The sequence below is a fragment of the Grampus griseus genome (genome assembly GCF_964374135.1).
Source record: "Grampus griseus genome assembly, chromosome: 7".
Taxonomy (NCBI): Eukaryota; Metazoa; Chordata; class Mammalia; order Artiodactyla; family Delphinidae; genus Grampus; species Grampus griseus.
Genome location: NC_139001.1, coordinates 32355766 through 32378045, shown reverse-complemented (window position 1 = coordinate 32378045; position 22280 = coordinate 32355766). Strand labels below are relative to the sequence as shown.

The following is a 22280-nucleotide window of genomic DNA, read 5'->3' as shown; positions in this document are numbered from 1 at the left end:
CAATGGCTTTTTTCTTTTTTTTTTTTTTTTTGTGGTACGCGGGCCTCTCACTGTTGTGGCCTCTCCTGTTGCGGAGCACAGGCTCCGGACGCGCAGGCTCAGCAGCCTTGGCTCACGGGCCCAGCCGCTCCGCAGCATGTGGGATCCTCCTGGACCGGGGCACGAACCCGTGTCCCCTGCATCAGCAGGCGGACTCTCAACCACTGCGCCACCAGGGAAGCCCCGTTTTTCTTTTTTATTGTACATCATCCAGAAATAGTGTTTAGTATTTAGTCTCCTGTTATTTAGTTCTTTGAAGCAACTATATAGTATTTAATATTTGAGTAAGCAAATATCGAACCAAAGTTCTCTGACTGTAAAAGAGGAGGACTTGGATAAGCCTGTACTGACTAAGGCTGCTCTGCCTACATTACCAGGTGTGGCAGCTTGGCTTGTTCCCAGTGTGTCTGTCACCCCAGCATACCACTGGGATATTGTGTGTTTGTGGTGTTGTCAGGCAAAGGACAGGAGTGGAGCTGTTACTGCCACACCTACCTGTTCAATGTAGGAATCTTCTGCCCTACTCTATGCCTGCAAGTGCTCATAGACAAAAGCGGTTTTCTGGGTGTGTGTGGGTGCAGAAATTATATCAGGATCCAGGACAGTGGCAGGCTCTTCACTGTTCCTGAGTCTTCGTTCTGCTCTAGGCCAAGCTAGAACAATAGCACTGAACCAGTTTGTTTGATGTATCATGAGCCAGTAATATTACTGGGTAAGTGTTCACTGTATCAAAAATGCAGTGCAGTGTTTCGGTTGGTTTTTTTATTATATAGATTTTCTTTAAGTGAAAACCTCATAAAGAAATAACATGTTTTCCCTTTCCTTAACTCCCATTTTGTATTCTAGGTGATTTTACTAGGGCCTAATATAGGCCACCTTACATTTCACACTTTCTAAACTTAGTTTTGTTTCCTAGATCCTAGAAGACAGTATGATATTTTCTCTGGCCAGTTGCATAATAACTGCAAAATGTAAGTATAAATTGATTTCTGTTTGAGATAGGTTATAAAATATACAAGGATAAAGCTATTCTAAAATAAAGGAAACACTGTTTGCAAGACCTCTTTATAATTTCCCTTCGTTCTTCTTTTTTTATTCTTGCTTGAAAGGCTTGATTCACACAGGCACCTTTTTTTTTTTTTTTAAACCCCAGATGCTCTGTGCCACCTCTGAACATTGCCATAAATTTCTTGACACAGTTTATGGATTGTGAATTCTAGTTAGTGCCTTTAAAATGAACTGCTATTGACACCTTTCCAGCCAGAGCTGTGAGCTTTTCAATTTCCTGCTGTGGCTTTTCACTTTGTCTTCAATCTAGTCTGCTATTATTAAGACCTACCAGCAGAGGATATAGGCCACAGAAATCATGATTTAAAAAGAACTCTTCTCTTGGTGGAATTGAAGGTGATTATTATTTAAAATTCTAAAATGGGTGATATATTTCTAGTTTCCTTTCTGGTTTTTAGTTTATCAGACTACCATTTGTTTATACAGTATTTGTAAAAATTTGTATATCCATAAAAATATACTGACATAAAATGCTAAAGGAGATATTAAAACATCAGTTTAAAATCTAAAGAATTTATGTTAACTTGAAGGATTTCACTCACAACTCTTTCAGTTTAAGAAAATTTTAAAAAGGATGAGTATAAATGTAAACTTCCTGTATTTCTTCTTTGTAAAATTTTTGATATCTAGACATGTCCAGATATTATAGATTAAATGGAATTTAGGTAAGCATGTGTCAGATATAATGTATCAAACCTTTTAAATACTTGTTTAAAAATTTATTACATTAAAATATATCTTTGCTGAAGACCTTCAAAAAATCTGAATCATTTATACTCTGGATACCATAAAAAGTGACCATTTCCAAGGTTGATTTAATATTTTAATCTTTTTTGCAGTTTTTAGGGGGAATTTTCAGAGTATTGCTATTTCTTTGCATGTGGGTTGGTTATTTTTTAAGGCACCTCTGAAATTTTGAGAGTCAAGATCGGCAGGAAACCTTAATTAAAGTCCCTCCTCTGCGACTTAGCAAGTCTTAGCCTAGAGCAAAATACTGAACTCTGCATTTCTTTCCTTTTCTAAAATAAGGGTGACCTCCAAGGTATCTTTCAACTATAAAATGGTGTCTTGATTCAATAGTATAATTAAAGAACATTAAGTGGCTTAAAATCCCATTTTAAAGCTATCCCCTCTGTCATACTCTTTAATAGAGTTGTACAAAAGAACCAATGTTTGAGGTTATTAAGTGTATACAGTTAAATTAATTTTAAGTGATAATCTAGTCAATCAGTGTATATGAGTGCCTACTGTATGCAAATACTTGTGCTAAATCTTTCAATATTATATATTACTACATATTGTTGTAAAATTGCATACATGTACATATTGTACACTGTCCACATAAGTTTTCATATCACTTGTGAAATAGAAATTCTGCAGTTCACTCAAAAGCCATAATAAAGAAACATATGTAGGAAAAAGTTAAAGTCCGCTACTCCTATGTGTTTTATGAACTCTGGGTGTGAATAATATCAAAATAATTGAGCATGAGGTAGCTGTTGATTTTATTGATAATATTTAGTGCAGAAAGTGAATTACGTATTTTCCAGGCATTGGAATTGGATGATAAGTGACTTAGGCGAACATTTAAAAAAATTAACTTTGAGATAAATTTAAGCCAGCCCTTTAGCTCAGGAAAGAGATAATTAATAAGCAGAAGTAGAAATTATTAAATGCATTTTAAGAAGTACTTGACATAGAAAATGTAGAGCTGTACATAGAGTCATATCAAGCATAGTCTAGGGAAAGAGATATTATGTGTCTGGATGGTTCCATTTGAACAGTTGTAATCCCAGTGGATTCCTAAAGGGAATATAACTACTGTTTCCTCTGTTTTATGTTCATCATGTAATTAATTTTCTTACCTTTTGATTTCCCCAGTGATTATAATCCATAGCCATTTTAAGCAAAAGTAAGCCATAAGCTAGTGATCTTCCAGTGTTGATGTTCATCAAAGTAATTGTGGTATTTGTTAGAAATATAGAACCCTGGACCACACCCTAAACCTACTGAGTCAGGATCTGTGGATGGTGGGGTTGTGCCATCAGCAACCTCCCAGAAGAGTTTTGAGAACCACTGTCCTAAGCAATAATCGGTCTCAGTTCTTGAACCAGTGTATCTACCTTTACAAGTAAAAATTTAGAGTAATGATTTGTAGGTAAATCTCCTGCTACTTTGATTTGTATGAATCATTTAATTAAAGCTCCTGAGGAAATTGATAAATCAGTTTTTTTTTTTTTTTTTTTTTTGCGGTACACGGGCCTCTCACTGTTGTGGCCTCTCCCGTTGCGGAGCACAGGCTCCGGACGCGCAGGCCCATCGGCCATGGCTCACGGTCCCAGCCGCTCCGCGGCATGTGGGATCTTCCCGAACCGGGGCACGAACCCGTGTCCCCTGCGTCTGCAGGCGGACTCCTAACCACTGCGCCACCAGGGAAGCCCAGATAAATCAATTTTTTGATTTTACAAGGTCGATTGAACCAAACAGTTCATCACAGTTACCAACATTTAACACTTCCCCAGATGTGAAGTTTATTTATTATCATTACTATTTTATCTAAGGTAAAATGTATTAAGTGCCTTTGATTACTTGCCAGTTTTAAGAAAGAAATCTAGATTTCACTATCTCTTTTTGGGAATATTCTGTAAATATTCATGTTCTGTTCAATGAAGTACAAATCTTGTGAACAGTCTTGTTTTATCTTTTGGTAGCATTTATGTATCTTTTGTATCAGAAAAAAGGAAAATACCAAAAAATTATAAATTTGTTTCTTATTCTGCACCCAAACTATGAATTAGCTGCTTTCATTGTTATTAATATAAATTTTCGCTTAGTGTGTACCTGGGCAGTGTGTTTTTTAACCACCTATGAAGAAGTTCAGAAAAAACTATATGAAGAGATAGACCAAGTTTTTGGGAAGGGACCTGTAACTCCAGAGAACATTGAGGAGCTCAGGTAAGAACACAATAAGAGGAAAGAGGAGATCATTAAAGGGTAAATTTGAGTTGGTTTATCTAATTTAAAGCTAATGCTAATATCTAGGAAAGCTATATATTTTTACAGGACTTAAAGTATTTACATACAGATTTTAATGGATAACTTAACTTGCTTTTTAAAATCTTAAGGTACTTTTGGGAAACCTTTACATGAGCCTGTATAAAATAGTATCAGTGGGCTTCCCTGGTGGCACAGTGGTTGAGAGTCCTCCTGCCAATGCAGGGGACACGGGTTCGTGCCCCGGTCCAGGAGGATCCCACATGCCCTGGAGCGGCTGGGCCCGTGAGCCATGGCCGCTGAGCCTGTGCGTCCGGAGCCTGTGCTCCGCAGCGGGAGAGGCCACAACAGTGAGAGGCCCACATACCGCAAAAAAAAAAAAAAAAAAAAAAAAAATAGTATCAGTGATATCTAATAAGTGGAACATCCACACCTTGTTGGTACAAATGCAGGATGGTACAGTTCTGTTAGAAAACAATGTGGCAGGATCTTATGAAGTTAAACATACCATATGACTCAGCAGTTCTCCTAGGCATTTACCCGAGAGAAATGAAAACATATGTCAGACAGAGACCTGTATGCAAACATTTATAGTAATACTATTTATGATAGCAAAAACTGGAAGTAGTCCAAATGTTCATCAACTGGTAAATAGATAAATTGTGTTATATATATACAAGGAAATGTTACCAAGTAACGAAAAGTAACACAATATCGATACACACAACAACACGGATAAATCTCTTTATGCTAAGTAAAAAAAAAAATCAAACACAAAAACTGCCTACAATACGTTTTATTTAGGTGAAATTCTAGAAAAAGCAAAACTATTGTGATAGAAAGTAGATCAGTGGTTATCTGGGGCCAGAAATGGGGAGGGGATCAATTACAAAGGATCATGAGGAAAGTTTTTTAGGGTGAGGGAAATGCTCTGTATCTTTCTTGTGGTTATGTTCACACAATTATATACTATTACTAAAATTCATCAAACTGTACAGGTAAAATAGATACTTTTTTTTTTTTTGCGGTACGCGGGCTTCTCACTGTGTGGCCTCTCCCGTTGCGGAGCACAGGCTCCGGGCGCGCAGGCTCAGCGGCCATGGCTCACGGGCCCAGCCGCTCCGCGGCATGTGGGATCTTCCCGGACCGGGACACAAACCCGTGTCCCCTGCATCGGCAAGCGGACTCTCAACCACTGCGCCACCAGGGTAGCCCCTAGATACTTTTTTTTATATGTAAGTGATACCTTAATTAAAAAGATTTTTAAAAATAACAGCTGTGACTTCTTAGGGGGTTGGAAGTCTGAGACTGGGTAGCAAGCACCCTTACCTTGGATCATCTTTCAACTATAGAAAAGAAGATAGGGATACAGCCATTGGAAAGAACTCGAAGCTATGGGTTTCACAGGGAGACTTTTGTTACCAATTCTTTAAAATGTAGGAAGCTTTATTACAATTTTAAAAGTAATACATACTTGTTTTTTTAATTTATTTTTTAAATTTTTTAACATTTATTGGAGTATAATTGCTTTACAATGGTGTGTTAGTTTCTGCTTTATAACAGAGTGAATCAGCTATACATATATCCCCATATCTCTTCCCTCTTACATCTCCCTCCCTCCCACATACTTGTTTTTTGAAGTTTTTATAATACAGAAGTGTATGAAGTGGAAGGTGAATGTCCTTTGTAAAAGAGATAATAATTGTTAACTATCTGTATTGTTTTTCCAGACTTTTTCTATGCATATATACATATGTATTTAACACAAAAAAATTAAAACCATTTAAAAGTACAAAACATGTAACTCTTCTGTAAATTCCATTTTTTCTCTAAATGTGCTGTGGACAGCGTTCCTGTACGTAGTAACTCCACATCCAATCAGTGACTAAGTTCTGTTGATTTTGCTTTCCAAATAACATTTAGTTGGAAGTTTAGTTTTAGTTCTTTCCATTGCCCCCACTGCCTAGAGCACCATCAACTTGTCTGGGATATTTCAACAGCCTTGGATTTGCTTCCCTCCTATGCATTCTCCAGATTGCTGTTGGAGCCTGTGACTGTACACTGTAATCGCTTCAACTACTTTAAAAATACACATAACCTGTGACCAATCCCAAACCAACAATCTCTTGGCATCAGAAATTTTCAGAAGCTTCTCAGGTGATTCTAATGTGTAGCCAAAGTTGAGAATCACTGTGCTAGTCATCTTTCTATATCTGGGGAGTCATATATGATCAGACTCCCCGACTTAACATCCTTCAGTGACTTCTGGTTGCCCTTAAGATAAAATTTAAACTCACCAGCTTAGCTTATAAGGCATTTCAGGAGCTAGGCCTTGCATTCCTCTCCCACCTTATCTCATTACTTGTGTCTCTTCATACCCTTGGATTCAGCTGTATTGAAATTCTTTTGTTTCTTCAAATGTAAAGTACTCTTTTTTATCTTCTGGCTTTTGTCGAGATTCTCTCTTCCTCCCTCCTCTAGCTAACTCCAGTTTTTTCTGCAGGTCTCAGCCTAAGTGTTTATTTTTCTGCAAAGTCCTTTCTCTAGTTAGGTGCCCTTGCCATGTGTCCCCTAACACCCTGAACTTCCTTTATCATAACAGTTACTGTGCCCTTTTTTTTTTTTACTTCTTTTACTTTATGGCCACAGAGGAAGTAGAGGTTAAAGAGAGGCTGGAGAGAACTATTATAAAATTCCAATTAATATCATCAGATAATTTGTGAGCTGTTGTATTCACTGAAACCAGAACAGAACAATCAGAGAAATTTCTGGAATGGAGCAACTCCACTAGTAATTTCAAAGCCTTCCTGACTATAGCACCCTAAATAAGAAGCCGTGTTTCTAGGAATACACTCAACTGGTTGTGCAGAAGAGCCATGTTAAACTAAACTGAGGAGATCTGACATTGATTTCTTTGCCATCCATCATTTTTAATCAACTTTATTGAAGTGTAATTTACATATGATAAACTACATTTATTTTATACTCTGCCTTTTTTTCTTTGTATTTACGTTTTTAATATACTGTGGCTTTTTAATTGTTCATTCTTGATGTCCCTTCCTCCGTCCCTTCCCCTGCCAAGTAGACTTTGAAATTCTTTGAGGGTATCTGTCTTGTTCACTGTTGTAGCTCAATATCTAATGCAGTGCTTCTAATGTAGTAGGTACCCAAAAAATATTTGTTCAAAGAGGAAAGGATGTTTCCTCTTGTTTTTGTTGCTTTTAGAAATTACAAAAATCAGCATTCCTATGCTTACATCTTTGCTGATATTTCTGATTGTTTCTATTAATAAGGTTCAACTGGCATTTACTATGGATCCAACTCGTTATTTTTAATGGATGCATAGTATTGCATTGTATGAGATTATTATTTAAGAGTATATGCAATAGTGTAGTGTTTACGATTAGGGGCTATGGAGTAACAGACTTGGGTTTGAATCCTACCAATACCACTTACCTGCAGTACACTTTTAAACAATTGCCTCATTTTTAAAATCTGTAAAATTAAAAACTAATAGCATCCATGAGCTTCTTATAAGGATTAAATGAGATACTGCATAGAAAGTAACAGAACTGGCTCATAGCAAGATTTCAATACATTTTAACTTTTATTCTCATTGGGAGGCACACTTCATATTTTCATATATATTGCCAAGTTATCCTTCAGAAAGGTTGTACCAATTTATACTTCCACCAACTGAATATGAATGTCCTTTTCCTTATTTTTTGTTAGTGTTTGTCTGTGACAGTACTCTTGTTCATCTTTGCTAATCTGGCAGGTAAAAAAATTCGCTTTGATTGGCAATCTTTCCATTGTTAATGAGGTTGAGTATCATTTCTTAGGTTTCCAGGCCATTTGCATTTTTTCTTTGTTTTTGTGGTTTGCTTTTTATATTTTCTGTCCATATTTCTATTGGGGTATTTGATCATTTTAATTATGAATTTTTAAAGAGCTTTGATGCATTAAGGATATATTTACTGTAAATATTTTTCCTTCTTAGCTTTTAATTTTACTTATGATGATTGCAAGTATGAAAAAAAAACTTCCATAGTCATATCATTCAATATTTGTGTTTTTCTTTATGGTATCCTTCATTGTTTCAGTATTTTTATAATTTTTAAGTAGAAAAGTCTTTTATTAAAATTTTTATTAAATCCTTTATTAAAAATAAAAGACACTGGGGGCTTCCCTGGTGGCGCAGTGGTTGAGAGTCCGCCTGCTGATGCAGGGGACATGGGTTTGTGCCCCGGTCCGGGAAGATCCCACATGCTGTGGAGCAGCTAGGCCCGTGAGCCATGGCCGCTGAGCCTGCGCTCTGCAACGGGAGAGACCACAACAGTAAGAGGCCCGCGTACCGCAAAGAAAAAAAAAAAGGTGTTTCTACTCAAAAATTTTAAAAATATTGTTTCGAGTTTTCTTCTGGTACTTTTAAAGTTGTTTTTATTTGTTTAAATCCTTACTCAACCTGGACTTTATATACGTCTAATATATAATGTATTTTAAGCAAATAAGAATTATGATATGACTATTTCAAATTACGAAGGTTATGAAAATTGTTGAATGACACTTTAAAATGTATATACATTTCAAACTGCCTCTCCCAAAATAAAGATCTTCAAAAACAAATTTTTTTAAACAGGTATTGTCGGCAAGTACTTTGTGAAACTGTTCGGACTGCCAGACTGACGCCAGTTTCTGCCCGGCTTCAAGATATTGAAGGAAAAATTGACAAATTTATCATTCCTAGGGAGGTAGGAAACATTTGGTATACTTAACCCATTCAGTTATTCTTTTCAACTCTGTTAGTGTGTGTTTTTAAATTTTATTGTTTAAAGTGTCCAATAAATGTTGCCTATTATTAAATCAAAGACACGTGTTTTAAATGACAAAATAATATGTGCTTGTTTTAAAGTTCAAACAATATAAAAGAAAGGCTCATTTCTCCACACGTACTACTGTGAATAGTTGAGTGTTTATTTTGTAGGTCTTTTTCTGTATATATGTATTACTCTGTGTGTGTATATACATGTATACGTATGTATTTTTAAAACCAAATTCATATGTGAAAGAGTACTCTGTGTATTCTTTAATTTTCTTTTATTGAGTGTACCATGGCAATCGATACAACTGGCACTTACTGTGGATCCAACTCGTTATTTTTAATGGACGCATAGTATTGCATTGTATGAATGTACCGTAATTTATTTAAGCAGTCCCCATTGATGGAAATTTAGATTGACGTTAATTTTTTTCATTTTTACAAATTGTATACTTGTACTGGTATTGCGAGAGCCTTAGAAAAGGAGTTTGGGGGCCAAACAGCACATGTGTGTAAAATTTAAATTGCCCTCTACAAGGCAGTTTATACTTTGAGCAACAGTGTATGAGAATGTTTTTCCTTTCCATATTCTTACCACATCTGGATTTATGAATCTTATATGAAAAATTGTCTCTTAATTTGCTTTCCCCTGATCATTGGAGAGATTGAACAGCTTTCCATATATATATTAACAGTTTGTATTTCCTTTAACTTCTTTCTAGTGAGTTTATATGTCTTTTTGTATATTATACATATTAATTCTGTCACTTATATGGCAAATTTTTTTTCCTGTCTGTTATTTATCTTCTACTTGTTTTATGGTGTGTTTTTTGTTTTATTTTTACTGGATACGGGTTTTAAATTTTCATGTAGTGAAGTTTGTTATTCCTTTATGGCTTTGATATTTTGTGACATGCTCATCCTTCCCACTGTGAGATCACCAAAATAATGGCCTGTGTTTTCTTCTATTATTTTATTTTTTATTTTTTATTCACTATCTATATTAAAAGAGCATTTAGATAAGTTGGCTTTCTGGGCATCATTTTGTCTCTGTTAGACCTTGAATAACTAGAGTAATTTTTTTTTGCAGACCCTTGTCCTTTATGCCCTTGGAGTGGTGCTTCAGGATCCCAGTACTTGGCCATCACCATACAAGTATGAAATTTCTGTCATTGTCTTTGCAATTATTGATTTTTATGTGTTTGCATGTTTTGTGTTCCTTTTTAAGTTTTGAGGAGAAAATTCAATATGTAACAGGCATACAACAAAAGAAAGCCACTGCCTTCCCTGTGTATCTTCTGCTCACTGCTTTTTCTTTCATGAATCTACTGTCTGCTACCCTTTGTCTCTACTATTACCACTTCTATCCTAAGATCTATTTAATTACTTAATCTCTACAATTATTCTTTAATTTCATTGGTATTTTGGAGTTATTTTACTGATAAGTGGGTATTTTTAAATTAATTACTTAATTTTATTTTTGGCTGTGTTGGGTCTTTGTTGCTGCACACGCGCTTTCTCTAGTTGTGGTGAGTGGGTCTACTCTTTGTTCTGGTGCGTGGGCTTCTCATTACAGTGGTTTCTCTTGTTGTAGAGCATGGGCTCTAGGCATGTGGGCTTCAGTAGTTGTGACACGCGAGCTCAGTGGTTGTGCCTTGTGGGTTCTAGAGCGCAGGCTCAGTAGTTGTGGTGCACAGGCTTAGTTGCTCTGCAGCATGTGGGATCTTCCCGTACCAGGTCTCGAACCCACGTCCCCTGCAATGGCAGGCGGATTCTCAACCACTGCACCACCAGGGAAGCCCTGGTAAGTGGGTATTGGTTGTGCAGTTTCTTTATTTTCCTTCTTTTGGTCTCAATTATTAAGCTCTTTAGTCAAATGCAGAAAATAGGTGTTGTGTGTATATTGTTATGTGTGAGAACAGCAAGGAAGGGAGAAGGTGAAGAATAAAGTTGATATTGTTTGCCTCTTAGGTAGGCATCTGGTAAATCCACCTTAAAGAAATGGGTTAAGATTTACTGCCCTGAAGAAGATTATTCATTGAGTTGATTCGGACTAAGAGCTGTGTGAAATGCAGGGGACAGAGTTGATGGCATGGTTGAAGTAGTAGAAAAACCTACTTCTGGAATATAAGGATGGGACATTTTCAGTGTTCCTATCATTTTAGTTTTTAATATTACAATGACATTAAAGGAGAATCTATTAATAAATGAAATAGCAGTCCTTCAAAATCTTCTGTAAAAATTAAGTAAATTTTATATTCCAAGGGGCTTTTGTAGCAAAATTAAAGATATACATTGGTTAAAAAAAAGTATGCTTATAATTATAAAAAATGAAAATTTCAAATTTTAAAACCTTAAAAAAATTTCATGTGGAAAAATGCCAAGTTTTTGATAAACTTTAGGTGTAATGTGAAAAGCATAAGAACTTTGCTGGAACTTTTGACACTATTCCTATCCTCAGAGCACTCAGGGAATCTAGATTACAGATTGAAAATACTGAAAGGAATATCTGCTAAAGTGTGGAAATCATTTTTACGAATCAAATGCAGTCAAATTTAAGAAATATTATTAATAATGTTGTATACCAAGGAAAAGCTTTCTTAGGTTGTGCAGCTCATCACCCATCCCTTGTGAAAAGTCCATAGATTCATTTGTGTCAGCACCTTGAGAGGATCCTTGAGAGACTAATTCACAGTAGCAAAAATGTTCGTAGACTGAGATAGATCCTGTAGAGGTAATTGATTAATTATAGTTTAAATGTGTCACACAGAGGAAGATGAAGAGGTTGACTTTTTTCACTATATTTAATGCTCTTGAGGTCAACAGAGGATGTTGCATATCTTTTTATGGCTGAGTAGTATTCTATCTTATGGATGTGCAGGGTTTGTTCAACTTTACTCCACTGAAGGACATTTGGTTTGTTTGCAGTATTTTGCTTTTAGGAGTAAAGCTGTTATAAACATCTGTGTACAAGTTTTGTGTGAACATAGGGTTTCATTTTTTAGGATAAATGCCCAAGAGTACGATTGCTGAGTTATGTGGTTAGTGCATATTTAATTTTGCAAGAAACTGCCAGGCTATTTTTCTCAGATTCTTAGCAGCAGTGTTTTGAGAGATTCAGCTTCTCTGCAGCCTCAATAGCATTAACTATTGTCACTATTTTTTATTTTAATTGTTCTAATAGGTATGTGGTGATATTTCATTGTGGTTTTTATAAGTTTTTTTTGAGTGAGTAGCTGACATTACCTTATTCTCCCTATAGAAGAATGTCTAGATATGATTTATTTACAGAAATAAATGCATGGAAATACATTATTATTGTATTGGCAGTATCTCAGAGGAAGAAACCCTGGGTCAAATTCTATGACTTAAATGGATCATAATGTAAATATTACTCTATACCAAATAATGAAATATTCTCAACTTTAAAAAAACAGACTGAAATAGAATTCTCAACTGAAAAGAATGAAGACATGACTTCCCTGGTGGCACAGTGGTTAAGAATCCGCCTGCCAATGCACGGGACATGGGTTCGATCCCTGGTCCAGGAAGATCCCATTTGCCATGGAGCAATTAAGCCTGTGTGCCACAACTACTGAGCCTGTGCTCTAGAGCCCGCGAGCCACAACTAGTGAAGCCACGTGCTGCAACTACTGAAGCTTGCGTGCCTAGAGCCAATGCTCCGCAACAAGAGAAGCCACTGCAATGAGAAGCCTGCGCACTGCAACGGAGAGTAGCTGCCACTTGCTGCAAGTAGAGAAAGCCTGCATGCAGCAAGGAAGACCCAATGCAGCCAAAAATAAATAAATAAAATTAAAAAAAAAAAAAAAAGAATGAAGACAAACATTCAAAACCTCAGTATGGACTGGGACCAAGATAGTGACATAGCAGGCTTCTGAATTTCCTTCCTCACACAGATACATTGAATGTACAGCTACACATGGAGCAATTCCCTCTGAGAAAAATCCAGGAGCTAGCTGAGTGACTCCTACACATTGGGCAAATGAGAAAATACCCACATTGAAACAGGTAGAAAAGAATGAGACACATTCTTGCCATAAACCCCACCCCCAGCCCAGTGCCATACAGTCAGGAGGGAACCCCCAAGTCCCAGCTTCTCCCTGCGGATTGAAGGCTTTGGACCACAATTTAGTGCCCTGGCTTTAAAGACTCCCACCTGAGGAGTGGGCTCCTAAAACATCTACCTCCGAAAGCCATCTAGGCTTGCATTCATGAGTCCCACAGGACTGTAGCAAACAAAGAAGCAGTTCTTAATGGGAGCATAGCGTGAGCACAAACATTCATCATGACTGTCCCCATAGGGTTCACCATAGAGGGAACAGGAAAAAATGCCTGTCTCCCAGTCTTTCTCTGAAGGAGGTTGACTGCATACTTTACAAGCTGCTGCCTGAAGGTCTAGCTTCTAATTGGCATGCGTCTGGGTATACTGGCTGTGATCCTCCCCGGACCCTGGGGGAGTCAGTGGACACACCTCCAACCTTCTCCTTCTGGTTCACTCCAACAATAAAACCAGGTCGCCAGCATCTCCCTTGAACAGACATCTAGTGTCCCAACTTTTATGGCTGCCATGCGAGGGAGGGATATGCCCTAAATCTCATAGCTCTGATAGCTAGTACATCTTGCATTCATAAGTCCTACGGGACTATAGCAAACAAAGAAGCATATGTTAATGGGCATGGAGGTATTTGTGGTTAGCACCCACCTTTCAGTGCAGAGGGAGCAGGCAAAAATGCCCATCTCCCAGTCTTTCTCTGGAAGGAGTTTGACTACATACCTCACAAGCTGTTGGCTGAGGGTCTGGCTTCTAATGACCACCATCTAGGTGTTGACTGTGATCTTCTGGACCCCAGAAGAGCTGATGGGTACTTTCCTCACCTTCTCCCCCCAACTTTACGCCAACAATAAATCCAGCTTGCAAGTATCTCCCAGGAAGGAGCGTGTCCACACATCTAGCAGTCCAGCTTTTATATCTGCCACCTAAGGGACAGGCCCCCATCACCCAGCTGTGATAGCTTATGGGACTTGCATTTACAAGTTCCACAAGATTATAGTAAAGAAACAAACAGTTTTTAAATGGGTGCAGGAACACCCCCTGTGGCTATACACCCAGGCTCAGCACAGAGGGAGCAGATAAAAACGTACATCTCCCAGTTTCTCCTTGGAAGCAGTTTGACTACATACATCCTTACCTGTTGCCTGGCAGTCCATCTTCTTATCAGCCTGTGTATAGGTGCTGACTGTGATCCTCTCCTTTTGGACACTGACAGGTCATGACATACCCTCAACTACTGGGAGCAACTGTGAACAAAGACAGCAGGTTAGACAATCACAGATGTTTAAGAGGCAACCAGGAAGTCAGGCTAGGCTAATTAATGAGCTTCATCTCCTACACAAGACTGTGACAGCAGTCTATTTTACTAGATAAAATAGTCTGCTGTAAAGTGATGACACTGGAGAAAGACTGGAACAGCCATTGCTGGCTTTCCATGAAAAGCCATATGCCAAGGAATGTGGGCAAACATAGGAAGCTGGAACACACAAGGAAATGATTTCTACTCTAGAACCTCCAGAAAGAAGTGCAGCCCTGCTTACACCTTCATATTAGCCCGAGTGAAGAAGGAGCCCCCCAGGAAGGAATTCTGGAAGATACGCCCTTGGATCCTGACAGTGAGGCTTATGAAATGCCTTCTGAGGAACAATATCAGGACTACGAACCTTAAGCCTAAGAAAAATCTTTGCTTCCAGTTTCCTGAGATCTGCTGACAGATGTTCCATCCTGTACAAGTGCTCAGTTCCAAGATGCCCGGTAATAACATTTTCTCAGAGTTTTCACGTTGCATTATGAAGTAGAAAAATGTTTTATCTGATATAAAGAAACCAACACAAGGAGTCATGGAAAATGAAGAAACAGGGGACTATGTTCCAAACAAAAGAGCAAGATAAATTTCCAGAAACTGATCTTAATGAAATGGAGATAAGTGATGTACCTAATAAAAGAATTCAATATAATGGTCATAAAGATTGCTCACGAAGGTCAGGAGAGCAGTGCATGAACAAAATGATAATTTCAGTGAAGAGATAGAAAATATAAAAATGTACCAAACAGAAATCATAGAGCTTAAGAATACAGTAACTGGGGCTTCCCTGGTGGCGCAGTGGTTGAGAGTCCACCTGTCGATGCAGGGGACACGGGTTCGTGCCCTGGTCCGGGAAGATCCCACATGTTGCGGAGCGGCTAAGCCCGTGAGCCATGGCCGCTGAGCCTGCGCGTCCGGAGCCTGTGCTCCGCAACGGGAGAGGCCGCAACAGTGAGAGGCCCGTGTACCGCAAAAAAAAAAAAAAAATACAGTAACTGAATTGAAAAATTCATTACAGGGGTTTAACAGCAGATTAGATGAAGTGGAAGACAGGATCAGCAGATTTAAAGGCAGGGCAGTGGAATTCATCAGAGTTGCAAAAAGAAAAATGAAGAGTGAATATAGCTTAAGGGACTTATGGGATATCATCAGGTAGTCCAATATACACATTATAGTTGTCCAAGAAGGAGAAGAGAGAGAGAAAGGGACAAAGAAAGTATATTCAAAGAAATAATGGCTGAAAACTTCCCTGTCTGGGAAAAGAAACAGACATCCAGATCCAGGAAGCCTGAAGAGTACCAAAAAAGATGAATCTAAAGAGACACACACTGACACACATCATAATTAAATTGTCAGAAGTTAAAGACAAAGAGGGAATTTTAAAAGAAGCAAGAGAAAAGCAACATGTTATGTACAAGGGAACCCACATAAGACACTCAGCAGATTTTTCAACAGAAACCTTGCAGGCCAGAAGGGAGTGGGCTGATAAATCCAGAGTGCTAAGAGAAAAAAATTGCCAATCAAGAATACACTACCTGGCAAAATTGTCCTTCAGAATTGAAGGAGAGGTAAAGAGTCTCCTAGAAAAACAAAAGCTGAAATGTTAAAGGGAGTTATTCAAGCTCAAATGAAAGGATGCTAATTAGTGACATGAAAACATATAAAAGTATAAAATTCATTGGTAAAGGTAAATACATAGTTAATATGAATACTCAAATATTGTAATGGTCGTGGGTAAATCACTTGTAACTGTAGTATAAAGGTTAAAATACAAAAGTATTTAAATGCAATAATTTATTAATGATACACTGTATAAAAAGATGTAAAATGTGACATTAGAAACATAAAATATTGGGGGAAATGTGAAAATGTAGAGCTTTTCAATGCATTTGAAATTAAGTTGTTATCAGATTAAAATAGACAGTTATAACCATAATATATTTTATGTAATCATCCTTGTAACCACAAAGCAAAACCTATATAGTAAATACACAGTGTATAAAGAGAAAGGACTCAAAGCATCCCACTGTAGAAAATAATGAAATCACAGAGGAAGAAAGGAACAAAGGAACTACAAAACTGCTGGAAAACAGTTCACCAAATGGCATTAGTACATCCATACCTATTATAGTTTCTTTAAACATAAATGGACTAAATTTTCCGATCAAAATACATAGGGTGGGCTTCCCTGGTGGCGCAGTGGTTGAGAGTCCGCGTGCCGACGCAGGGGACACAGGTTCGTGCCCCGGTCCGGGAAGATCCCTCATGCCGCAGAGCGGCTGGGCCCGTGAGCCATGGCCGCTGAGCCTGCGCGTCCGGAACCTGTGCTCCGCAACGGGAGAGGCCACAACAGTGAGAGGCCCGCGTACTGCCAAAAAAATCAAAAACAAAAAAAAACAAAACAAAACTGTATGATCATCTCAGTAGATACAGAAAAAGCTTTTGCCAAAAGTAAATATCTTTTCATGATTAAAAACTCAACAAATTAGGTATAGAAGGAATGTGCTTCAACATAATAAAGGCCATATGTTGACATGCCTATAGCTAACAGCATACTCAAGGGTGAAATGATGAAAGGTCTTCCTCTAAGATCAGGAACAAGACAAGGATACCCACTCTCACCACTTTCATTCAACATGATATTAGAAGTCCTAGCCAGAGCAATTAGGAAAGAAAAGGAAATAAAATCAGAAAGGCAGAAGTAAAATTGCCTTTACTTGGAGATGACATGATATTATACATAGATAACCTTAAAGATTCCACCAAAAACTGTTAGAATTAATAAATGAATTCAGTAAAGTTTCATGATTCAAAACCAATATAAAAAAGTCAGTTGCTTTTCTATACACTGACAACAAATTATCAGAAAGAAAAGTTAAGACAGCAATCCCATTTACAATAGCATCAAAAATAGTAAAATACTTAGGATTAAATTCAAATAGATGAAAGATCTGTACTCTGAAAACTAAAATATTGATGAAAATAATAGAAGAAGACCCAAATAAATAGAAAGATAATCTGTGTTCATGGATTGGAAGAATTAATATTGTTAAAATGTCCCTACTAGACAAAGCAATTTACAGATTCAGTACAATCCCTGTCCAAATCCGAATGTCAATTTTTATAGAAATAGAATAAACAATCCTTAAATTCACAGAACCACTAAAGACCCAGAATAGCCAAAGCAATCTTGAGAAAAATGAACAAAGCTGGAGGCATCACACTTCCTGATTTCAAACTATGTTACCAAGCTTTAGTAACCAAAACAACATGGTAGTGCACTTTAAATATATTCAGTTTTGCAGTTATAAATCAATAAAGCTGAAAAACTTTAGATTAAAAAATCCTTCAGCATTTGAGGCCAAATTATCTATTTTTCATTTTCATTTTATTTTTAATCCTTAAAATTGTGAGGTATTTCATAAAATAGTTGGACGTCTGTATGTCTTCTTTGGAGAAATGTCTATTTAAATCTTCTGCCCATTTTTTGATTGGGTTGTTTCTCTTTCTGATATTGAGCTGCATGAGCTGTTTGTATATTTTGGAGATTAATCCCTTGTTGGTCACATCATTTGCAAATATTTTCTTCCATTCTGTGGGTTGTCTTTTCATTTTGTTTATGGTTTCCTTTTTTCTGCAAAAGCTTTTAAGTTTAATTAAGTCCCATTTGTTAGTTTTTGTTTTTATTTTCATTACTCTAGGAGGTGGAGCCAAAAAGATATTGCTGTGATTTATGTCAAGGAGTGTTCTGCCTATGTTTTCCTCTAAGAGTTTTATGGTATCTGGTTTTACATTTAGGTCTTTAATCCATTTTGAATTTATTTTTGTGTATGGTGGTAGAGAAGGTTTAAATTTCATTCTTTTACACGTAGCTGTCCAGTTTTCCCAGCACCACTTGTTGAAGAGACTGTCTCTTCTCCATTGTATATTCTTGCCTCCTTTGTCATAGATTAATTGACCATAGGTGCTCAGGTTTATTTCTGGGCTTTCTATCCTGTCCCATTGCTCTCCAGGTCTGTCTTTGTGCCAGTACCATACTGTTTTGCTTACTGTAGCTTTATAGTCAGAGGTCAGGGAACCTGATTCCTCCAGCTCCATTTTTCTTTCTCAAGATCGCTTTGGCTATCTGGGGTCTTTTGTGTTTCCATACAAATTAAAAATTTTTTTGTTCTGTGTATGCAAAAAATACCATTGGTAATTTGATAGGGATTGCATTGAATCTGTAGATTACCTTGTGTAGTATAATCATTTTGACAATATTGATTCTTTCAATCCAAGAATGTGGTATATCCATCTGTTTGTGTCATCTTCAGTTTCTTTCATCAGCATCTTATAGTCATTGGAGTACAGGTCTTTTGCCTCCTTAGATAGGTTTATTCCAAGGTATTTTATTCTTTTTGATGCAATGGTAAATGGAATTGTTTACTTAATTTCTCTTTCTGATCTTTCGTTGTTAGTGAAGATGACTAAAAAGCACTTGAAAATATGCTCAACATAGCTAATTATTAGAGAAATGGAAATCAAAACTACAATGAGGTATTACCTCACACCGGTCAGAATGGCCATCATCAAAAGTCTCCAAACAATAAATGCTGGAGAAGGTGTGGAGAGAAAGGAACCCTCCCACACTGTTGATGGAAATGTAAATTAGTGCAGCCACTATGAAGAACAGTATGGGGATTCCTTAAAACCTAAAAATAGGGTTGCCATATGAGCCAGCAATACCACTCCTAGGCATATATCCGGAGAAAACCATAATTTGAAAAGATACATACACCCCAGTGTTCATTGTAGCACTGTTTACAGTAGCCAAGACATGGAAGCAAGGTAAGTATCCCTTGACAGAGGAATGGATAAAGAAGATGTGGTACATATATACAATGGAATATTACTCAGCCATAAAAAAAAGTCTGAAATAATGCCATTTGCAGCAACATGAAAGGACCTAGAGATTATCATACTAAATAAAGTAAGTCAGACAGAGAAAGATAAATATCATATGATATCACTTATATGTGGAATCTAAAAGAGTGATACAAGTGAACTTTTTTACAACACAGAAACAGACTCACAGACTTAGAAAACAAACTTAGGGTTACTAAAGGGGAGAGGTGTGGGGCGGAGGGATAAACTAGGAGGTTGGGATTAACATATACAGACTACTATATGTAAAATAGATAATTAACAAGAACTTACTGTATAACATGGGAAACTCTAATCAATATTCTGTAGTAACCTATATGGGAAAGGATTCTAAAAAAATAGATATATGTGTATGTATAACTGAATCACTTTGCTGTACACTTGAATTGAACACAGCATTGTAAATCAACTGTACTCCAATATAAAATAAAGATTAAAAAAAGTAGTTGGAAAAATCAAGTTTGATTCCCTTTTAATCTGGAAACATAGGTATCTTGAAGTAAACATTTAGGGTCTCAATTTTCAAGATAGTTTACAAAAGGAAAGGCTGATTAAATTTGATACAGTTTTTTATATGGACTGTAATATAAATATAGTATATTCCAAAAGTGAAAGGTAATTTACACTTTTTAAAAAGGGCAATGAAAGCAGGATTCTTTTTCTTTTTCTCAGAGTTTAGATCTTTTAAAAACACTTGTTTTTGAGGGGAATTTTTATGCTCCTTGGTGGGTGGGTTGTTTTCGTTTAATATATCCATTTCCTCATTGACTTTTTTTTTTAAACATCTTTATTAGAGTGTTATTGCTCCCATTGACTTTTTACAGAGTAAACTTCTGTACAATAAAAGATCCTTCTTAGCCTCTTCATTTCCCTCACTTATTAATAAGTTTGGGTCTCATTTAATTGATTAATAGAAATTGTAGTCTGGTGTCTCCAGACTAAATTTATTTATCCTTAAATTTATCCTTAATTTATCCTTAAATTATTTATCCTTAAATCTCATAAATTTATCCTTAAATCTCATAAATGATGTAGTTGCATGTTACAGTTTCATTCCTCGATGATTCTAGAGAAATGTATTTTGCATCTATTCTTTAGAAGTAGGGGTTTCCCTGGTGGTGCAATGATTAAGAATATGCCTGCCAATGCAGGGGACACGGGTTCAATCCCTGGTCCTGAAGATCCCACATGCCGCAGAGCAACTAAGCCTGTGCACAACTACTGAGCCTGCACTCTAGAGCCCGCGAGCCACAACTACTGAGCCTGCGTACTGCCACTACTGAAGCCCGTGCGCCTCGAGCCCGTGCTTCGCAACAAGAGAAGCCACCTCAATGAGAAGCTTCCGCACCACAGTGAAGAGTAGCCCTCGCTCGCTGCAACTAGAGAAGGCCTGCTCACAGCAAGGAAGACCCAGTGTAGCCAAAAAATAAATAAATAAATAAATAAAATAGAAGTAATAAAAGTAAGCAAAAAAAGATGTAATATATGTTCAATAGTTTGGGAACATAAAAGGTCAAATTTAAATATAATGTGAGAGCAGTTTCTATCTTCAGTAGTTTTAAAACTTTATTACATACCCATGTTCTTATAGTGTAAATATGTACCATGCCAGTGGAACTCTGTTGTGATCAGGCCCAAATCTTCTTTTTAGGTTTGATCCAGAGCGGTTTGATGATGAATCGGTAATGAAGACTTTCTCCTTGCTTGGATTCTCAGGCACACAGGAATGCCCAGAGCTGAGGTGAGATGATAGAGAAACGAAAAGGAAAGGAAAGATGCTAGACTTTGTACTTATAATTTTATCACTGTTGATGAGAATGAACAATCTATATAGTTAAAGTATAGTTGTTAATCTTTAGTAACCAGTTGACTTTCTTCCTGACTAGGTTTGCATATATGGTAACCACAGTACTTTTGAGTGTACTGGTGAGGAGACTGCACCTACTTTCTGTGGAGGGACAAGTTATTGAAACTAAGTATGAACTCGTAACATCATCCAAGGAGGAAGCTTGGATCACTGTTTCAAAGAGATATTAAAATTGTATACACTTAACTTTGTTGAGGGAAATGACCATTTAGAAAATATGTATTGAATCCTTTTATAAGCCAAGCATCATTGTATAATATAAACACCTATTAGTACTTCATCATGTAAATTTGAATTTTTGTATATCAGAGTTTCTTAGTGCATTATATACTTTTATACTTATTGCATTATTATAGTGATAATTTTAATGGGAGGACTTCTACTTTTAACTTTTGTTTTATCAGTTTCTATGTCATTGTTTTCATATTCTTAGCCTTAGTTTGAGCTCTAAAATTAATATTCTTGAAGAGAAATTATTTTTCACAATAATGTTTTTTAAATATTCATAAAAGAGAAAAATAACTCATTTTCACACTTTTAGTAAATCCTCTTAAAGGGGACTTTACATAAAAAGGAGAAGAAAAAAAGGACTTTATATAATTTTATTTATTGGATTAATATTTTTATTTTCTGAGTATAAATTAGTTTGTGTTTAATCATTGTTATTAGGTTTGAGTAATTCAGTGAATAACATACCTTGTATTTGCTTGTATGCCTTCCCAGACAACAGTGTTTATTTCATGACTTATACATTGCTCATCATTTTGAACAGTTCTGAATCATTTGGAAAATAATACAGTTAGTTCTGAATGTGTTTTGAAGTGGTGTCCTTCCTAAGTAGCAAACTAAGAGTGAGGCTTGTCTGTCCTTTTTTTGCTGGAAATTGTAGTAGCACTCTGTTACTCCACTAATCATCATTTGTGTAAAAAAAAATTCCTGAATTTATTTATTATTATGTCATATCCTAACCATAAGAAATGAGAGAGCATTAACTAAAAGCTGAAACCAAATTTAAAAGAAATAAAACAAAGATGGGTCGAAAATAATTGCAAAATATATGACAGAAAGGGATAATATCCATATTACATATAAAGAGGTCAAACAAATTGTTAAGAAAACATACAGTAGATAAATAGACAAAACAGCTTTTATAAGGGGAAACAGCTAATAAACTTTTAGAAAAATGATCAGT

The 22280-nt window shown here is 36.6% G+C and overlaps 1 protein-coding gene across 2 annotated transcripts in view; it reads left to right on the top strand.

The window, feature by feature from the left end:
• The window catches only part of CYP20A1 (cytochrome P450 family 20 subfamily A member 1), a 68450-nt gene extending 46994 nt beyond the window's left edge, over positions 1 to 21456 (top strand). For both annotated transcript variants that reach the window (XM_082658639.1, XM_082658640.1), the window contains 6 exons: positions 956 to 1010; positions 3942 to 4062; positions 8741 to 8852; positions 10011 to 10075; positions 20873 to 20962; positions 21108 to 21456. In XM_082658639.1, coding sequence (XP_082514765.1) covers positions 956 to 1010; positions 3942 to 4062; positions 8741 to 8852; positions 10011 to 10075; positions 20873 to 20962; positions 21108 to 21258 — 594 coding nt within the window. In that variant the 3' untranslated portion in view covers positions 21259 to 21456. The remainder of the gene's footprint in view (positions 1 to 955; positions 1011 to 3941; positions 4063 to 8740; positions 8853 to 10010; positions 10076 to 20872; positions 20963 to 21107) is intronic.
• Positions 21457 to 22280: the final 824 nt, after the last annotated feature.